The following is an 18,828-nucleotide window of genomic DNA, read 5'->3' as shown; positions in this document are numbered from 1 at the left end:
ATAAATGTTTTCTTATAAAAAATCTCAAATTATTTCCATTTTTTGCTTATAATATTATACATTATTTTCATTCCTTCCCCTTTCCACACCCATTTTTCAGACTTACTGAACAATATTCTGTTTTATTGGTCTTTTCCAAGAAAAGCTTTGGGTTAGCTTTATTAATTACCTGTATCATCTGTTTGGTTTCTACTTTCATTTTAAAAATTTGCTTCTATTTTTCTGGCCGGGTTAAAAAATATTTTTGTACTGTTTCCTGTAATAATTTTGCTTATAGAAAGTTGCTGGACTAGGTCAAGGAGGTCCTATGTACTTTACCCAGAATCACCAACTGACATTTTGCCCCATTTATTTAATTTTTTCCCCAGCTTTATTGACCTGTAATTGACAAAATTATATATATTTAAAGTGTACAGTGTGATGATTTGATATACATAGTACATTGTGAAGTGATTACCACAATGAAGTGATTAACATGTTTATCATCTCACATAGTTACCTTTTGAGTGTGTGTATGTGTGTGTGTGTGTGGTGACAACACTTAAAATCTACTCTTTTAGCAAATTTCAAGGATATAATATAGTATTATATAGTATTTTTAACGATAGTCATTATGCTGTACATTAGATCCCAAGAACTTATCCATGTATGACTAAAAGTTTGTACCTTACCATTTCTCTGAATGTTTTTATCTCTGTAGAGTATTTTTGCAGAACCACTTGAGTGTAAATTGGAGACATTTTGCCCAGTTACTTCTGACTACTTCAGTGTGTTGATTTTAAGAGTCATATTACAGTTATCAAAATCAGGAAGTTTAACAGTGATACAATATTATTATTAAAGACACAATCTATGTTTAAATTTTATCAATTTTTTGTCTGTAAAGTTCTTTTATAAATGTTCTTTCTCATTCTGAAATATGATCTAGGGAAATGCATTGCATTTGGTTGTCTCTTTAATGTCATTTAATCTGAAACATTTCATCAGCCTTTTTTTGTGTGTGTTCTTTGACCTTTATGTTCTTAAAATATAGGCCAAGTGTTTGTTGTTAGGTTTGTTTTTTAGAATAACCCTCAGTTTGAGTTTGTGTAATTAAACTAGTTGAGGTTATACATTTTTGGCATAGTAGAAATACTTCAGTAGCAATGATATGTCCTTAGTGTATAGTATCGGAGATCACCTGATACTGTTTGTTTATAGTGATGTCTGCAAGGTTTGCCCAATCTAAAGTTACTGTTTCTCTCTGTAATAAATAATCTGTTAGGAGACATTTGAGATGATGTAAATACCTATTTCTCATCAGCCTTTCACCTCTGAGTTTATTTTGTCATTCTGTTTCAAGTCTGTCATATTGAAACTTTAGTTTTTCAGCTTTATTTTCTAAAGTACTTAAGATTATAAATTTTTCTTAATGTATCACTTGGACATATTAACTGATGTACTTACAGTAGGTTGGAAATGAAAGGAGACAGGAGATGGGGAGGTTGTCTATATAATAATGTACTGCTGGGCAACTGGCAATAAGATCCTGAAGTGAAGTGAAGTCGCTCAGTCGTGTCCGACTCTTTGCGACCCCATGGACTGTAGCCCACCAGGCTCCTCTGTCCATGGGATTTTCCAGGCAAGAATACTGGAGTGGGTTGCCATTTCCTTCTCCTGGAGATCTTCCCAACCCAGGGATTGAACCGGGTCTCCCTCATTGTAGGCAGTCACTTTACCATCTGAGCCACCATGGAAGTCCAGTAAGATCCTAAAGAGGGTATTTTAAAGATGCCCCAAGTCACCCATGTCTTAACAAAATGTTTCCAGTGTTGATTTAAAGAACAGGAGATACAGTTTATGATGTTCATGATTGTCATGAGTAATAGTAAGTTCTAGAAAATTATGAAATTAAGAAGTGTGTTTCTTTAGGGCCACTGGTACCTCCGGACTTGTTTAGTGTACAGTATCTCAAACATTTACTTTATCATTTCAGGAGCAGCAGCGCTGGCATGGAAGAATCCTCTGTCAAGCTGGTTTACTGCTATGCTCCACTGCTTTGGTGGAGGAATTTTATCCTGTGTACTGCTTGCAGAGCCTCCACTTAGGTTTCTTGCAAACAACACTAATATATTACTGGCATCTTCAATCTGGTAAGCTGCCATTGTGGTGAACTATTTAAAAAATTGTTCTGTAAATTGTTTGTAAATGGTTATTTTTTTCTTTAAAAAATATTTTATGTTCTTAGAAGTTAATGCATTTGCAAAGGAAGGCACCCAAATAATGCCAGAGGTTTTAAATGCAAAGTATGTCTCTTTCTCACCCTTCTCCCCTATTCTCTCTCAGAGGTAGGAATACCATTTTCTTATGTGTCTTTAGCGAAAGCATTTCAAATATGAAAGGACGTCAAATATTTGACCCCCAACAGTTGATCTTGTGAACCTAACCTATGCTCATAGTTATACAACTTAATAATCAAGAGTGTGACCAACTATACAAAAAGTCCAAGTGATTATGATATTTCGGATAATTGTTCTTGTCATACTCTGATTTTTCAGAGCCTTATGAAATTTAACATTACTTTTGTTTTGAAGTGAAGAAAAAATTGTTAATAGGAATTGCTTTGGATTCTTGCAAATTCAGCTTCAGTTATCTTTAAGAGGAGTGATCCTCCAAGTTAAAGAAAAAGTATTATACCAATCAGAGAGCTTTGTTAAACCTAAAGTGGAAACTTTTGATTAAAAATCAAATCAATGAAATATGTAACATTAGGAACATTTGAAGTTAATTTTTATTGCGATACTTTTTTTTAATTTTTAAAAGCTCTGTTTATTGGGTCTTAGTTGCAGCATGAGAGATCTTTGTTGCATCCTGTGGGAGCTTTTCGTTGTGGCACATGGATTCCCTAGTTGTGGCGGTCGGTCTTCTGTAGTTTTGACACAGGGGCTTCAGTTACTCCACCGCTTGTGGGATCTTCATTCCCTGACCAGGGCTAGAACTACCTCCCCTGTATTGCAAGGCAGATTTTTAACCACTGGACCACCAGGGAAGTCCCTATTGTGATAATTTTAAATATGTGCTCAGTTGCTAAGTCATGCCTGACTCTTTGTGATGCCATGGACTGTAGCCCACTAGGCTCAGACTTTGTCCATGGGATTTCCTAGGCAAGCATACCTGAGTGGATTGCCATTTCCTTCTCCATTTAAATATGTAACCAGTTATAAAAGGGGATATTATAAATAGTGGTAGCAATGGGAAAAATAGTGGGAACCTGTAGCCATAGAAACTGTTCAGAGTAGAACAATAAGTTTGATAGCAAATATGTATTGAGCTATTACCATGTGTCAGCTAAAATTCTTTATATTCATTGTCATATCACAAGGGTCTAATGAAGTACCTCCTATTATTTCCATTTGAAAAATGAGAAAACTGAGGCATAGAGAAACTTCGCTGTTATTTTCATATTTAGTAAGTGATTGAGCTAGGATCAAAACCAGGAAGCTTGACTGTAGAGCTTAATAACCACTGTCTCTCATTTATTTGCTTAACTATTTCTTAAACTATTACCTTCCAGTTACTATGTGTTTTAAAACACTTTCTCAAGGACTTTATTTCTATAGCAATATTTTAAAAGGATATTAACACTTTGGAGAATTTTTTTTTAATGTGTCTAGATGCTGAAACTATATGAAAGTAGGATATCCAGACTCTGACACTTTTCATCACTTTCACTTCTACTCCTATATACTGCCACTGTTGCCTGGACAGTTTCAGTAGCTTCCTAAGTGGTCTAGCTGCTGCTTTCATTATCCCCCCTGAGTCTTGTCTTTATTTTTGCTGCTGTTTAGTTGCTGTCGTATCCAACTCTTTTCAACATAGTAGATAAAAAGTGATTATTTAAAAATAAGTTGTTAGAACATATTACTTCTATGATCAGTATATTCTTATCTTATTAAGAGGAAAATTCAGAACTCTTAGTGTACCCTGTAAGACTGTAAAATCTTCCTTTCCACTCTGTGTTGTAATGTCTTTCTAGTCTATTCCTGCTCAGTCTGCTCTAATCACCTTGGTTTTGCCATTTTTTTGAACACAAAGATGCTGTTCTATCTCAGTGCCCTTGTGCTTGCTGTCTTTTCCCAGGAGGCTCGTATTTTCCTTTTTTGGAGAGGTCTCTAAAAAACATACCTTCTCTCCCATGACTATCTCATCATACTTCTCTTTTTTTCTTCCTAGAGTTATTACTGTCTGGTGTGTTGTCTGTTTATTTCTTTTTATGATGGTTTGTCTCACTCCACTAGAATAGCAGCCTATCAGAGCAGAGACTTTGTTTTGTTGATTGTGTGCCAAGTACTACTTGTTCTAGGCTGAGTAAGTACATTGCTAAAGGAATGGACTGCTTGTGTTACATGGGAGTTCTGTAATTGAGTGGCAAGAAATTACAGATCTTGATTAGTGGTTCATTAAATGAAATAAAATTGCTTGTCTATAAATATATACTTTCTTGGCTGAAACTAAGATATGTTAGAAATGGAAAATAAATGCATTTTTATGTAGTTAACTAATAATATAGTATTTAGTTGTTAACTTGAAATCTTTTATTATTCCCATTTAATATAAGAGGAAATTAATGCTTGATATATGATAAATGACAGGGTCTCAATTTCAAATTAGCATGATCTTAACCAAGATGAACTATCATTATAAACAATATATGTTTTTTAATTTTAAAGTTTCAATTAATATTGAGTAGGTGCAAAGGAATATTTCTAATATATGCAGAAGACAAAGAATTATGACACAATAAAAACTTTTATATCCATCATTTACATTAAAAAAATATTCAGTTCAGTTCAGTTGCTCAGTCATGTCCGACTCTTTGTGACCCCATGGACTGCAGTGTGCCAGGCCTCCCTAACTGTCTAGAGTTTACTCAAACTCATGTCCATTGAGTCGGTGATGCCATCCAGTCATCTCATCCTCTGTTGTCTTACAAAAATATTTTATTATAAAGTAAAAATTCAGAAAACCAAGTATATCGCCCAATGAATTATTGCTAGGTATATCGTTGAAACCATGACCCAAGTCAAGAAATAAAGCTTTGTCATCTGTCCCAGAAGTTCCTTCCAGGTGTCACATTCCAATCACAACTCCCTTTCCACCTTAAATAATAAAAGAAGAAAAGACTTGACTATTGCCATTTTGAAATTCTCAATTAGTTATTAGACGAAAGTCATTAAGAGTATTAACATTAGCAAAAAAAAGCTTATCAGACATTTTGGGTCTCTTATGGTCTTGCTAAATAAAAGGATCTAACCTGAATTTGATTTGGATTCTTTCTTCCAGAAGAAAGTACAAGATGAATCTTATAGTAACTAGCAAGGAAGCTAATCAATCTCAAGAGCCAATCTGAAGAAATTCCCCCTGGTCAATGAAGGGACAATTTGAGCTTTAATAATAAAATTCCAATTTATTGAAACCCATAAAATATGCTTAATCCATGAGCTCATACTTACTTAAAATTTTTTTTTCTAATAGGAACAAAAAGAACTGGAAACTTTTGGAGAACAGCAGGGGACCAATTCATATCCTGAAAACTGTAAACAAAGAGCAAGAATCAAGTATATATCCTTCCTTTCCTGTATGAACTATACAACTAGGAAACCAAATGATAGATGATAGCACACCATTATCCTGACTTTTATGTTTATGACTTCTTTGCATACAAAATTTTATCATCCAGATGTTCATTCCAAGACACTATAATTTAGTTACACCCATTAAAAATTTTAGTGTCTCTTAAGTCTCTTTGATTTTATCAGTTTCCCTTCCATTCTGTTTTTCCTTAGAGTTATCTCATGAAGAACCAGAGCTATTTGACATGTAGACTTTTCTATACTCGTGAGTTTGCTGATTGCATAATCATGGTGCAGATCATTATATTCCTCTATTCTCTATGTTTCCTGGTAATTGGCAGATTGATCCAGAATCCAGAGCAGATTCATATTCAGTTCAGTTCAGTCGCTCAGTTGTGTCTGACTCTTTGCGACCCCATGAACTGCAGCACGCCAGGCCTCCCTGTCCATCACCAACTCCTGGAGTCCACCCAAACCTACATCCATTGTGTTGGTGATGCCATCCAGCCATCTCATCCTCTGTCGTCCCCTTCTCCTCCTAGATCCCTTTAATTAGCAAGACCGTAAGAGACCAGAATGTGTGATTAGCTTTTTTTTGATTGATGTTTTTTTAATGGCTTTCATCTGATAACTAATTGAGAATTTCAGAATGGCAATAGTCCATCTTTTCTTCTGTATATTAATTGAAGTAGTATTATAAAGAAATACTTCCCACAAATCATCCATTATTTGGTTACCCAAGTTCATAAAGGAAAGGAGGATAAATACTTGATTCTTGCTTTTTATTTACAGTTTTCAGGATTATGAATTGGTCCCCTGCTGTTCTTCAGAAGTGACCAGTATTTTTTTGTTGTTGCTGTTGTAATTAAAAAAAAAAATTTTAAGTATGAGCTCATGGATTAAGCATATTTTATGGGTTTCAATAAATTGGAATTTTCCTATTATTAAAGCTCAAATTGACCTGTTGTTAACCAATGGGAATTTCTTCAGATTGGCTTGTAAGACTTTGATTAGCTTCCTTGCTACTTAATTAATACAAGATTCATCTTGTACTTTCTTCTGGAATTACTGATTTCTGTAGTAAACTCTGGTTCCTTATAGGAGAAAAGGTATTTCAAGGTCACAGTCTGAACACTAGACATGTTCATTATTCTTAACTACTTATGTATTCTAGGTCTTTTCAGTGGACAGAGCTAGGAAAAATAAAGATAAAATAACTCATGAGTTCATTGATATTTCTAACTGAAATTCAGGATCATAGAATTTATGTAACTTTTCTCTGTTACATATGTATCTTCTTTCTTCCACACTAAGAATTTTGAATTAAGAATTCAGTATCATGGTAATACAAGTCTATGCCCTGACCAGTAATGCTGAAGAAGCTGAAGTTGAAGGATTCTATGAAGATCTATAAGACCTTCTAGAACTAACACACAAAAAAGATGTCCTGTTCATTATAGGGGAGTGGAATGCAGAAGTAGGAAGTCAAGAAACACCTGGAGTAACAGGCAGATTTGGCCTTAGAGTACAGAATGAAGCAGGGCAAAGGCTAATAAGAGTTTTGCCAAGAGAACGCACTGGTCATAGCAGATACCCTCTTCCAACAATAGAAGAGAAGACTCTACACATGGACATCACCAGATGGTCAACACCGAATCAGACTGATTATATTCTTTGCAGTCAAAGATGGAGAAGCTCTGTACAGTCAGCAAACACAAGACTGGGAGCTGACTGAGGCTCAGGTCCTGAACTCCTTATTGCCAAATTCAGACTAAAATTGAAGAAACTAGGGGAAAACACTAGACCATTCAGGTATGACCTAAATCAACTCCCTTATGATTATACAGTGGAAGTGAGAAATAGTTTTGAGGGACTATATCTGATAGATAGAGAGCCTGATGAACTATGGATGGAGGTTGGTGACATTGTACAGGAGACAGGGATCAAGACCATCCCCAAGGAAAGAAATGCAAAAAGGCAGAATGGCTGTCTGAGGAGGCCTTACAAATAGCTGTGAAGCGAAGAGAAGCGAAAAACAAAGGACAAAAGGAAAGATGAGCATCTGAATGCAGAGTTCCAAAGAATACCAAGGAGAGATAAGAAAGCCTTCATCAGTGATCAGTGCAAAGAAATAGAGGAAAACAATGGAATGGGAAAGACTGGAGATCTCTTTAAGAAAATTAGAGATACCAAGGGACCATTTCATGCAAAGATGGGCACATTTAAGGACAGAAATGGTGTGGACCTAACAGAAGCAGAAGATATTAAGAAGAGGTGGCAAGAATACACAGAAGAACTATACAAAAAAGATCTTCACGACCCAGATAATCACAATGGTATGATCATTCACCTAGAGCCAGACATCCTTTAATGTGAAGTCAAGCGGGCCTTTGGAAGCATCACTACGAACAAAGCTAGTGGAGGTGATGGAATTCCAGTTGAGCTATTTCAAATCGTGAAAGATGATGCTGTGAAAGTGCTGCACTCAATATGCCAGCAAATTTGGAAAACTCAGCAGTGGCCACAGGACTGGAAAAGCTCAGTTTTCATTCCAATCCCTAAGAAAGGCAATGCCAAAGAATGCTCAAACTACCGCACAATTGCACTCATCTCATACGCTAGTAAAGCAATGCTCAAAATTCTCCAAGGCAAGCTTCAATAGTACTTGAACCGTGAACTTCCAGATGTTCAAGCTGGTTTTAGAAAAGGCAGAGAAACCAGAGATCAAATTGCCAACATTCGCTGGATCATCAAAAAAGCAAGAGAGTTCCTTTTGCTTTTGGATGGCATCACCGACTCAATGGACCTGAGTTTGAGTAAGTTCTGGGAGTTGGTGATGGACAGGGAGGCCTGGCGTGCTGCACTTCGTGGGTTGCAAAGAGTCAGACACCACTGAGCCACTGAACTGAACTGAAATGAAAAATTTTGATTCTTAAGGGCACAAGATATGTTAGAATTAGGATATTTCAACACTGCCCATTTATTTTGTATCATTCACACAATACATAATAGTTTTGGAGTAATCATATGAATACCACCACTGATATGATTACTGAAAATATTTTTTTTGCATATACTGTTTTCATTGTCTTCCTATTTTTAAAATAGATGAACTATTCTACACTGTCATAGTAATTGTTATTGTGTACTATATTCTTCCCTTCCTAATTCCTTTTCAGTCTTTGTTTTATAGCTAACTGTATATTTAATGTTTTTTTAATCAGTCCTTATGTCTGTGTCTGTAGTAATTTTGGTTTTCTGAAGGTTTTTTCTCTAATTCATTCATCTGGAATAGTAGTCCCTAAATTCTCATGTGTTGATAAGTTTGTGTTTTTTTGTATTTGAAAGTCAGTTTTATCGGATATAGGATCATAGGATCATACTTTCTAGGTCTGAGTATTTTAAATATGTTACTCAGTTTTCTTGTTTATGAAGCATTCTGTGAAAAACTGATCATTTAATTTTCTTTCTCTTATAAGTCACATGTTCTTCTTTTCCAAATGCTCCAAAGCTTTTTTTTCTGGCATGAAAGTCAAATAATTTAAATTAAATATTACTAGGTGTTAGTCATTTTGGGGCTCATTTTTAGGTATGTGGTCTGTCCTTTTTAGTAGCTAGATGTGTGTGTGTGTTTTAAATTGAGAAAACTTTTATAATATGTACTCTTCTCTTGCTTTGATTTTCTCCAGGAACTCCTATTGGCTTTTTTTTGCCTTTCTTCAATGAACCTTTTTATGTCTTTAAACTTTTTAAAAAATTTTCTTTTTTACCTTGTCTTTTTTTTTAGAAGGCACTATTATTTTATTTCTCTTTGTTTTCCTTCTAGTTTGGTCTTCATTACTGAAATAATTTTTTAAATCTTTTTTCTTACTCTTTGTGAGCATTTTATCTCTAGTTCCCTGTTTTTCTGTTTTTGATGTGCCTTGTTCTTTTATGTGTTGTATCACTTTCTTAATATCTTTACCTTGTTTTGAAATAGGTTGCAGTTTTGATCTGTTTTGTGAACACATTTACCTGAGTACTTTCATTATAGGGAAATTTTTTCTCTTATAATAATAAATTTATATAGGGTTTGACCTGATAATTTTCTGTTGGTCATTTTTATGTGGAGTCAAGTTTCTTGAACTTTTAAGATAAAGTAAAACTCATGAAAGATTCTCTGACTTCATAGAGCTCCTGCATCGGTTATTATATAGTATTCAAAAGATGATGACTTGCTTTCTGAGATTTCACCAGTCTTTCCCTCTTCCCCAGTTTGGTCTGTACCTTTCCCTGCTTTTGTTGTTCTGTCCTGCTCAGTTTTTTTTTTTTTTTTTTACCACAGCCCGTGACATGTTTGACTTCCCTGACCAGGTGTCAAACCTGAGGCCTCTGCACTGGAAGCTAGGCCACCAGGGAAGTCCATGCTCAGTTTTTATTCTCATTATGGGACTTGTTCTAGAAGGGAGCCTAGGTGGATCAGTTTTCAGAGTTCATGGGGACTACGTTGGTCGAACCCCTATGGACCTTCTTATCATGGACCCTTTGTCTCACCTAGTATTGGACATGTCAGAATCCTTCCAGTTTCAGCTGTTGTTTTCCAAGTTGGCCTGCTGTGTTTTCTAGTGATTACCCATTAGTTATTTTGAAGCTGTTTTGTTCTTAGGTCCATTAGTTGCCGCTTACTTTCTTCCTCCTGTCAAGCAGTTTAGATCTGTGGGTGCTGGTGATTTGCCTCTCTGTTCACACTTTGGGATTTGAAGGGATACCTTGTCACATAGTTCTGTTGTAAGTGCTGTGGATGGGATTTTGGCTTTGCTCTCTAGTTGCCATGTCTGTTTTTATGTGGGGATTGGAAGAGATCTAAATCTGTGCAGCTACTGCTGCCACCATCTTCTCAGATTACTTGTCATTAGTTTTGATGTCCCTTGTGTGACCTTCCATGCTCAGCCCAATCCCATCTCCTTTTATTCCTTTAGTTCAGTTCAGTTCAGTCGCTCAGTCGTATCTGACTCTTTGCGACCCCATGAATCCCAGCACGCCAGGCCTCCCTGTCCATCACCAACTCCCAGAGTTCACTCAAACTCATGTCCATCGAGTCGGTGATGCCATCCAGCCATCTCATCCTCTGTCGTCCCCTTCTCCTCCTGCCCCCAATCCCTCCCAGCATCAGAGTCTTTTCCAATGAGTAAACTATTTCCATGAGGTGGCCAAAGTATTGGAGTTTCAGCTTTAGCATCAGTCCTTCCAGTGAACACCCAGGACTGATGTCCTTTAGAATGGACTGGTTGGATCTCCTTGCAGTCCAAGGGACTCTCAAGAGTCTTCTCCAATACCACAGTTTAAATGTTTTACATATCATTTCTTTACTTTTCTGTGTAGTTCTGGCATATATATTTCTAAACAGTGTATTTCATGACAGTTTTATAAATGGAATCATATATATGTATTTTTCATTGACTTGCTTTTTTTGTTCAGCCTTTGTTCCTGAGATTCAGCCTTATGGCGTATGGTTATAATTTACTAATTTTCTCTCCTGTATAGCTTATCAGAATGAAATGTGGTCATATTTCATCCACTTCTTTGTTGACATAGAATTGTATCCAGTTTTTTTTTTTCTATTACAATGTTGCTAAGAACATGATACACATGATATGCCAATAGATTTTTCTCTTGGTAAACAAGAATATATTTATTGAGTTATAGGGAAAGTGATTTTTAAGCTCTACTAGATAATGACAAATCATTTCTCAAATGATTATGCTAATTTTCTCTCATCTCATCTCCCTGCACTTTTCATACAGATAATTTCTACCTTGTTTGTGTTTATCTTACTTTTTAGAAAAAGGTGTATGTCTTACATATGAATATCTAAACAGCATGTCTTTTTTAGTTTTATTTGTTTTTTGCCCTGTTTTAAAATGGAGTATCATATAGTTCTCTACGGCTTTTTTCACTCAGCTTTATGTTACTTAGATTCATCTGTGTTTTGTTTGTAGCTGTGATACATTCCTCCTCATTGTGGTATAATCTATTATATTATCAATATTCATTCTTCTTCTGATGACCTTTTTTATTGGTTCTAGTTGTTTTGTTGGGTACTACTAAACAACAACAATAGCAGCCACTGATGCAGTACTTACTGTTTCAGACACCTTTCTAAGTGCTCTACATTTGTCCTCTCATTTAACCTCACAGGAAACCAGTGAGGCAAGTTCTGTTTTATTTTCATTTGGTAGATAAGGGATCTGAGACAAGAAGGCTTAAATAACTTGCCCAAGGAATCACAGGTGTCTAGTAGCTGGAGCCAGGATTCAAACCTAAGTTACCTAGTCCTTTAGTCTGCCCTTGCACAGCTTTTTGTTTTGGATTTGGGAAATACATTGTCTTTGTGTTCACAGACCCTTAAATACAAAAAAATAGTGCTTGCTTAAAGACACATTGTATTTTAATGTTTTCTTTTTTCAGGTTTTAATGTTGAGAACAAGTTTCTAATCTTAGCTTCATTTGATTTTAATTTGAGAGATTGAAATGTTTGTGATATACTTTTAACTCTAGCAAGCTAAACTAAGGGAGTATGTGAATACACTTATTGGGAAAGTCATCTTTAGTATAATAGCTCTTAGTGCTCACATCTGGAAATTAGCACCATCTGCTGGCAAAGGGAAACAGTGACTTGGTGTGTCATGGTATGGTCAGTGTCGTTTGGAAGACCGTATAGCCTTTCATAGGATTTTTCCTTTTGAAAACTGTTTCTGGGAGGAAGTAAATATTTTATAATTCGTCTATGTATTGATTTTTATGCCCCAGTTTACTTTCCTTTAGCTTCTAAGTATCAGTTATTATATATTGCACATTTACATAACTGATACTACATTTTTATGAGGAAAAATACAACAAAAATTATAGTTACGGGCAGCGATGCTGGGAGCCTGGCAGGCGCGGAACCCTTAGCACAGTTGGCGGCAGCGGCGGTTGGCGACGGCACAGCGCTCAGCGCACACGGGGCCCGCCGCAGGTGTAGCGGAGGCGCCCTGCGGTCCCGGACCCCCGGCGCGGCCACCCTCGCTCTCTCGGCCTCCCTTCCTCGCTTGCACCATGGCTGATCAGCTGACCGAAGAGCAGATTGCTGAATTCAAGGACGCTTTCTCCCTATTTGACAAAAATGGTGATGGCACCGTCACAACCAAGGAACTTGGAACCGTCATGAGGTCGTTGGGCCAGAAGCCGAATTGCAGGACATGATCAACGCAGTGGACGCTGATGGTAATGGCACCATTGACTTCCCAGAATTTTTGACTATGATGGCTAGAAAAAAGAAAGACACCGACAGTGAAGAAGAAATCTGCGAGGCATTCCGAGTCTTTGATAAGGATGGCAACGGTTACATCAGCGCCGCAGAGCTCCGCCACGTCATGACAAACCTGGGAGGGAAACTGACAGATGGGGAAGTAGAGGAGATGATCAGAGAAGCTGACATCGATGGAGACGGAGAAGTCAACTACGAAGAATTCGTACAGATGATGACTGCCAAATGAAGACCTACTTTCAACTCCTTTCTCCCCCCTCTAGAAGAATCAAATTGAATCTTTTACTTACCTCTTGCAAAAAAAAAAAAAAGTTCATTTACTCGTTCTGTTTCTATATAGCAAAACTGAATGTCAAAAGTACCTTCTGTCCACACACAAAAAATCTGCATGTATTGGTTGGTGGTCCTGTCCCCTAAAGATCAAGCTACACATCAGTTTTCCAATATAAATACTTGTCCTACCTTAACAATAAGGAAGCACTTCGTGGACTCCTGGCAGGTCCATCTGCTCATGATTAAAGCACTGTTTGGGCTGGCCAGTTTTTCATGCATGCAGCTTGACAGTTGAGCATAGTCAGGCGTTTGTATTAAAAATGAAAAAGTGAAAAAAACAAATTCAAAACCTACTCAGAGGGGTTCTAGTTCAAATTGTTAGTGTAAATTGTCGTAGCTGGTTTACTGAGAAGAGGCATTTAAAATTGGTTCGCCTCGGGATGCTGTGTGGGTACCTGTCCAAGTGGAGCTCCCCTGCTGCAGGGCGGGCCTCTGTAACGCCCCTGGCGACCGTGACGCACGCTGGCGGCGTGCCTGTCTATGTTGGCAGCGTTGTCTGCGTTGTGCTGAGTGGAATGGGTGTCAGGCTATCACCATTCATACAAATTTTTAAGAAGAAACTTTTATCAAGGGAGCATCTTTGGACTCTCTGTTTTTAAAACCTTCCGAACCATGACTTGAAGCTGGAAGAGTAGGCTGTGGCTATGGACTTCAGCACAACCATCAACATTGCTGTTCAACAAATTTACAATTTACATCCATTCCAAGTTGTAAATGCTAGTCTTTTTTTTTTTTTCCCCCAATAAAAAAACCATTAACTTAAAAAAAAAAGTATAGTTATATAAGTCTGTCATCTGTAATAGTCTTTTTCAGAGAATATATGTAAAGTTAATGAGAGCAAGAGAAAAGCTATCCTATTGGACTAATATGAACTACGTTTAGTTTATTGCTCTTTTGGCTTGGTTAAGTTACCCTGTTTTTGGTAGTCAGAGGAGGGGAATTAAGGGGGAATGAAGGCAGAGTTCTTAGTGATTAACCGTGGAAGCTCAACTCTTGGTATTAACCTAAATTCTCATTTCATCTTCCTATTTTAACTGTTTCAGCTTTCATTTGTCAGTGGCCTTGCATCCTGTTTGTATCCTATTTTAGACTAACTTTTGTTATTTAGCACTATTCCTTGTCTTTTTTTTCTCTCCGTTAATCTAAGTGACTTAAAAATATATGAGAAATAAATTGCCTTCTTGTTCCATTTCATGTTATGTTGCAGTCCTTCTTATCTGATATGTTTTCTTTAAGAGCTTTAAAGTTAAAAGTTCCTTAGATGCGACAACTTTAATTAAAGGTGAAATTATAATCTTTACAGAAGGAAGAACATGATGATTCCTTAATGAGTGTTGGTTGAGTGAGTCATCAACGGAATTTTAAAAAGCTAACGTGTTATAGAGCGGGAATGGCTGTTTAGGGAGCCACTGGTCTGATTTGCTTACTTGTAAGTCTATGGAGCACAATAAACAGTTCTTTTGCCCTGTGGCTATTTAACACTTGAAATGAGAACTATTTTTGTTTCAAATATTAGTGTGTTATAGGTATACTTTAGAAATATCTGAAATGCAATAAAGACTTATTTATTAGAAATAGCAGTAATTACAGGTTTTTAGACCATATGCCAAAATGTCACATCAGTTGAGTTCAGTCGCTCAGTCATGTCTGACTCTTTGCGACCACATGAATCACAGCTCGCCAGGCCTCCCTGTCCATCACCAGCTCCTGGAGTCTACCCAAACTCATGTGCATCAAGTCGGTGATGCCATCCAGCCATCTCATCCTCTGTCGTCCCCTTCTCCTCCTGCCCCTAATCCCTCCCAGCATCAGGGTCTTTTCCAATAAGTCAGCTGTCAGTTCAGTTCAGTTCAGTCGCTCAGTCGTGTCCGACTCTCTGCGACCTCATGAATCGCAGCACGCCAGGCCTCCCTGTCCATCACCAACTCCCGGAGTTCACCCAGACTCACATCCATCAAGTCAGTGGTGCCATCCAGCTATCTCATCCTCAGTCGTCCCCTTCTCTTCCTGCCCCCAATCCCTCCCAGCATCAGAGTCTTTTCCAATGAGTCAACTCTTCACATGAGGTGGCCAAAGTACTGGAGTTTCAGCTTTAGCATCATTCCTTCCAAAGAAATCCCAGGGCTGATCTCCTTTAGAATGGACTGGTTGGATCTCCTTGCAGTCCAAGGGACTCTCAAGAGTCTTCTCCAGCACCACAGTTCAAAAGCACCAATTCTTCGGCGCTCAGCTTTCTTCACAGTCCAATTCTCACATCCATGCATGACTACTGGAAAAACCATAGCCTTGACTAGACGGACCTTTGTTGACAAAGTAATGTCTCTGTGTTTTAATATGCTATCTAGGTTGATCATAACTTTTCTTCCAAGGAGTAAGCGTCTTTTAATTTCATGGCTGCAGTCACCATCTGCAGTGATTTTGGAGCCTGAAAAAATAAAGTCTGACACTGTTTCCACTCTTTCCCCATCAATTTCCCATGAAGTGATCGACCAGATGCCATCATCTTCGTTTTCTGAATGTTGAGCTTTAAGCCAACTTTTTCACTCTCCACTTTCACTTTGATCAAGAGGCTTTTAAGTTCCTCTTCATTTTCTGCCATAAGGGTGGTTTTATCTGCATATCGGAGGTTATTGATATTTCTCCCGGCAATCTTGATTCCAGCTTGTGCTTCTTCCAGCCCAGCGTTTCTCATGATGTACTCTGCATAGAAGTTAAATAAGCAGGGTGACAATAAACAGCCTTGACGTACTCCTTTTCCTATTTGGAACCAGTCTGTTGTTCCATGTTCAGTTCCAACTATTGCTTCCTGACCTGCATACAGGTTTCTGAAGAGGCAGGTCAGGTGGTCTCCAGGCCAAACTTCATCAACATGTGAACAGTGAACTTCCAGATGTTCAAGCTAGTTTTAGAAAAGGCAGGGGAACCAGGGATCAAATTGCCAACATCTGCTGGATCATGGAAAAAGCAAGAGAGTGCCAGAAAAACATCAATTTCTGCTTTATTGACTATGCCAAAGCCTTTGACTGTGTGGATCACAATAAACTGGAAAATGTCACATAGCTGGATAGAAAAACTCCAAGACTGAGACTTCCTTGGTGGTCCAGTGGTTAAGATTCAGTGCTTTCACTGCAGGGGGCATGGGTTTGATCCCTAGTTAGGGGGGAAAAATGCCAGGATTGCTCTTGTAGTTTAGGCTTTTAACTCATGTTGAAGATAATTTCTGTGTGGAGAATGAAAATGGCGTCATTTGTATTATTTTTATTTGTTGTGTTTTTGTTTGAGTATTTTGAGCATACATTATTTTTATTTTATTTAAAATAATACTTTAAAAAATTGCTTAAGTGTAACTCTTTTCTTTTCCTGGCACCTAACCTACTTCCTGGAAATTTGTTCTACTTTTAAAGAGAGAATTTAAAGAGAGGCTTTCAAAATATCATATAAACATGTAAAGTTTTGATATCATACCAGTCATTTTCAAAAAGCTTTTAACTATTCTTAGGTAATTTATTTTTTTCTTTAGAGCTCTTTAATTATCAGATGGTTCTTTGATATATTTTGTGCTTTGCCTCCTACTAATTTATTAGCTGTTAATAAATGATTTAATTCAGGGCTACTTTTTATTATGCTGAGTTTTAGGTGAGGGGGTAACACAATGAATGATTCGTGCCATTAAGGACTGTTATAATTTGTCATAAAGAAAAGGTATAGAAGAGCTATGTTGAATATAGGAACCATCAGAATTTAGTCTGAACTGAGACTATTAAATGAAACTCCCAAAGTCAATGTATATGGTAGTATTCGAGTGAAATCTTGAAGAAAAGGAAGAATTGGTAAGTGGAGTTGAAGAAGAGAGGGTGCTTCAGGCCTGACAAATCATTGCATCTTATGTTTGGTCTCTGAAGTAATGTTTTGGTGAACAGGTTTCATATTCCATGAATACTATTGGGACTTTGGATTTATGAACCATGAATTACAGTAAGATTAACAGTGTCTTTTAGAAAAGATAGAGTACCTCTTTTAAGCAGTATATTCCTTATTGCTTCAAGATAAATATTCTGCTTTAAGCACAAAATTGTCTGCCAGAGAGTGTTAGGAATATGGGGGTAGGGGAGTGCTATGTCTTCCTATCAGTACTACTGTTAAATTGTTGAACAGATGCTTAGAACAAATGAAGCTGCAGAAAATAATTCACCTGAGGAGTGAATTATTGTTAAACTAATATCACAATTTAATTGGTTGAAATTTAAACTTACTCAACTGAGTTGAAGAACAAGCTTCATATTCTTTTAACTGTATGAAAATGTGTTTTCCCTTAACATGAATGAACCTGTCTCGTTGAGAGCTATGACCTTTCTCTGAATAGGTTGCAGTTTATACACAAAGGGGCACAGGTAAAGATGTAAGTGGGGTTGAAATGCTGCTCCTTGCTCAGTTACCAAAGGCTCGTTTCAAATTCGAAAGACACTCTACCTAGAGAGGGCCTCCCTTGTGGCTCAGCTAGTAAAGAATCCACCTGCAATGTGGGAGACCTGGATTCAATCCCTGGGTTGGGAAGATCCCCTGGAGAAGGGATAGGCTGCCCACTCTAGTATTCTGGCCTGAAGGATTCCATGGACTGTATAGTCCATGGAGTCACTAAGAGTCGGACACAACTGAGCGCCTTTCACTTTCTATCTAGAGAAACCCGAAAGCAGAAGTGATTATCAAATTCAAGTTCAGTTACTCAGTCATGTCTGACTCTTTGTGACCCCATGGACTGCCCCATGCCAGGCCTCCCTGTCCATCTCCAACTCCCGGAGTCTACTCAAACTCATGTCCATTGAGTCAGTGATGCCATCAAACCATCTCATCCTCTGTCATCCCCTTCTCCTCCTGCCCCCAATCCCTCCCAGCATCAGAGTCTTTTCCAATGAGTCAACTCTTCGCATGAGGTGGCCAAAGTACTGGAGTTTCAGCTTTAGCATCATTCCTTCCAAAGAAATCCCAGGGCTGATCTCCTTTAGGATGGACTGGTTGGATCTCCTTGTAGTCCAAGGGATTCTCAAGAGTCTTCTCCAACACCACAGTTCAAAAGCATCAATTCTTCGGCGCTCAGCTTTCTTCACAGTCCAACTCTCACATCCATACATGACTACTGGAAACACCATAGCCTTGACTAGACGGACCTTTGTCAGCAAAGTAATGTCTCTGCTTTTTAATATGCTATCTAGGTTGGTCATAACTTTTCTTCCAAGGAGCAAGCGTCTTTTAATTTCATGGCTGCAGTCACCATCTGCAGTGATTTTGGAGCCCATAAAAATAAAGCCTCTCACTGTTTCCACTGTTTCCCCATCTATTTCCCATGAAGTGATGGGACCAGATGTCATGATCTTTGTTTTCTGAATGTTGAGCTTTAAGCCAACTTTTTCAGTCTCCTCTTTCATCAAGAGGCTCTTTAGCTTTTCTTCGCTTTCTGCCATAAGGGTGATTATACACTTGCTTTATATTGTTGGTGCATTCAGTACTTAGCTTCTAGAGTAGTACAGACACAGGTTAGGAACTTACTGCATATATAGGGTACTCAGAAGTACAAAATTTATATTCCTCTTTCATTAT

At 37.6% G+C, this 18,828-nt stretch overlaps 1 protein-coding gene and 1 pseudogene across 1 annotated transcript in view; both read left to right on the top strand.

Annotated features, from left to right (window-relative positions):
• TMEM38B (transmembrane protein 38B) overlaps positions 1-18,828 on the top strand; it is a 60,812-nt gene that overhangs the window by 16,234 nt on the left and 25,750 nt on the right. The window contains exon 2 of the mRNA XM_069575518.1: positions 1,976-2,132. Within this exon, the coding sequence (XP_069431619.1) occupies positions 1,976-2,132 (157 nt within the window). The remainder of the gene's footprint in view (positions 1-1,975; positions 2,133-18,828) is intronic.
• Positions 12,601-14,427, top strand: LOC138432546 (calmodulin-1-like; annotated as a pseudogene).

Source organism: Ovis canadensis, chromosome 2 (assembly GCF_042477335.2).
Source record: "Ovis canadensis isolate MfBH-ARS-UI-01 breed Bighorn chromosome 2, ARS-UI_OviCan_v2, whole genome shotgun sequence".
Classification (NCBI taxonomy): domain Eukaryota; kingdom Metazoa; phylum Chordata; class Mammalia; order Artiodactyla; family Bovidae; genus Ovis; species Ovis canadensis.
The sequence above is the reverse complement of the archived record's forward strand: the minus strand, read 5'-3'. Positions and strand labels throughout refer to the sequence as shown.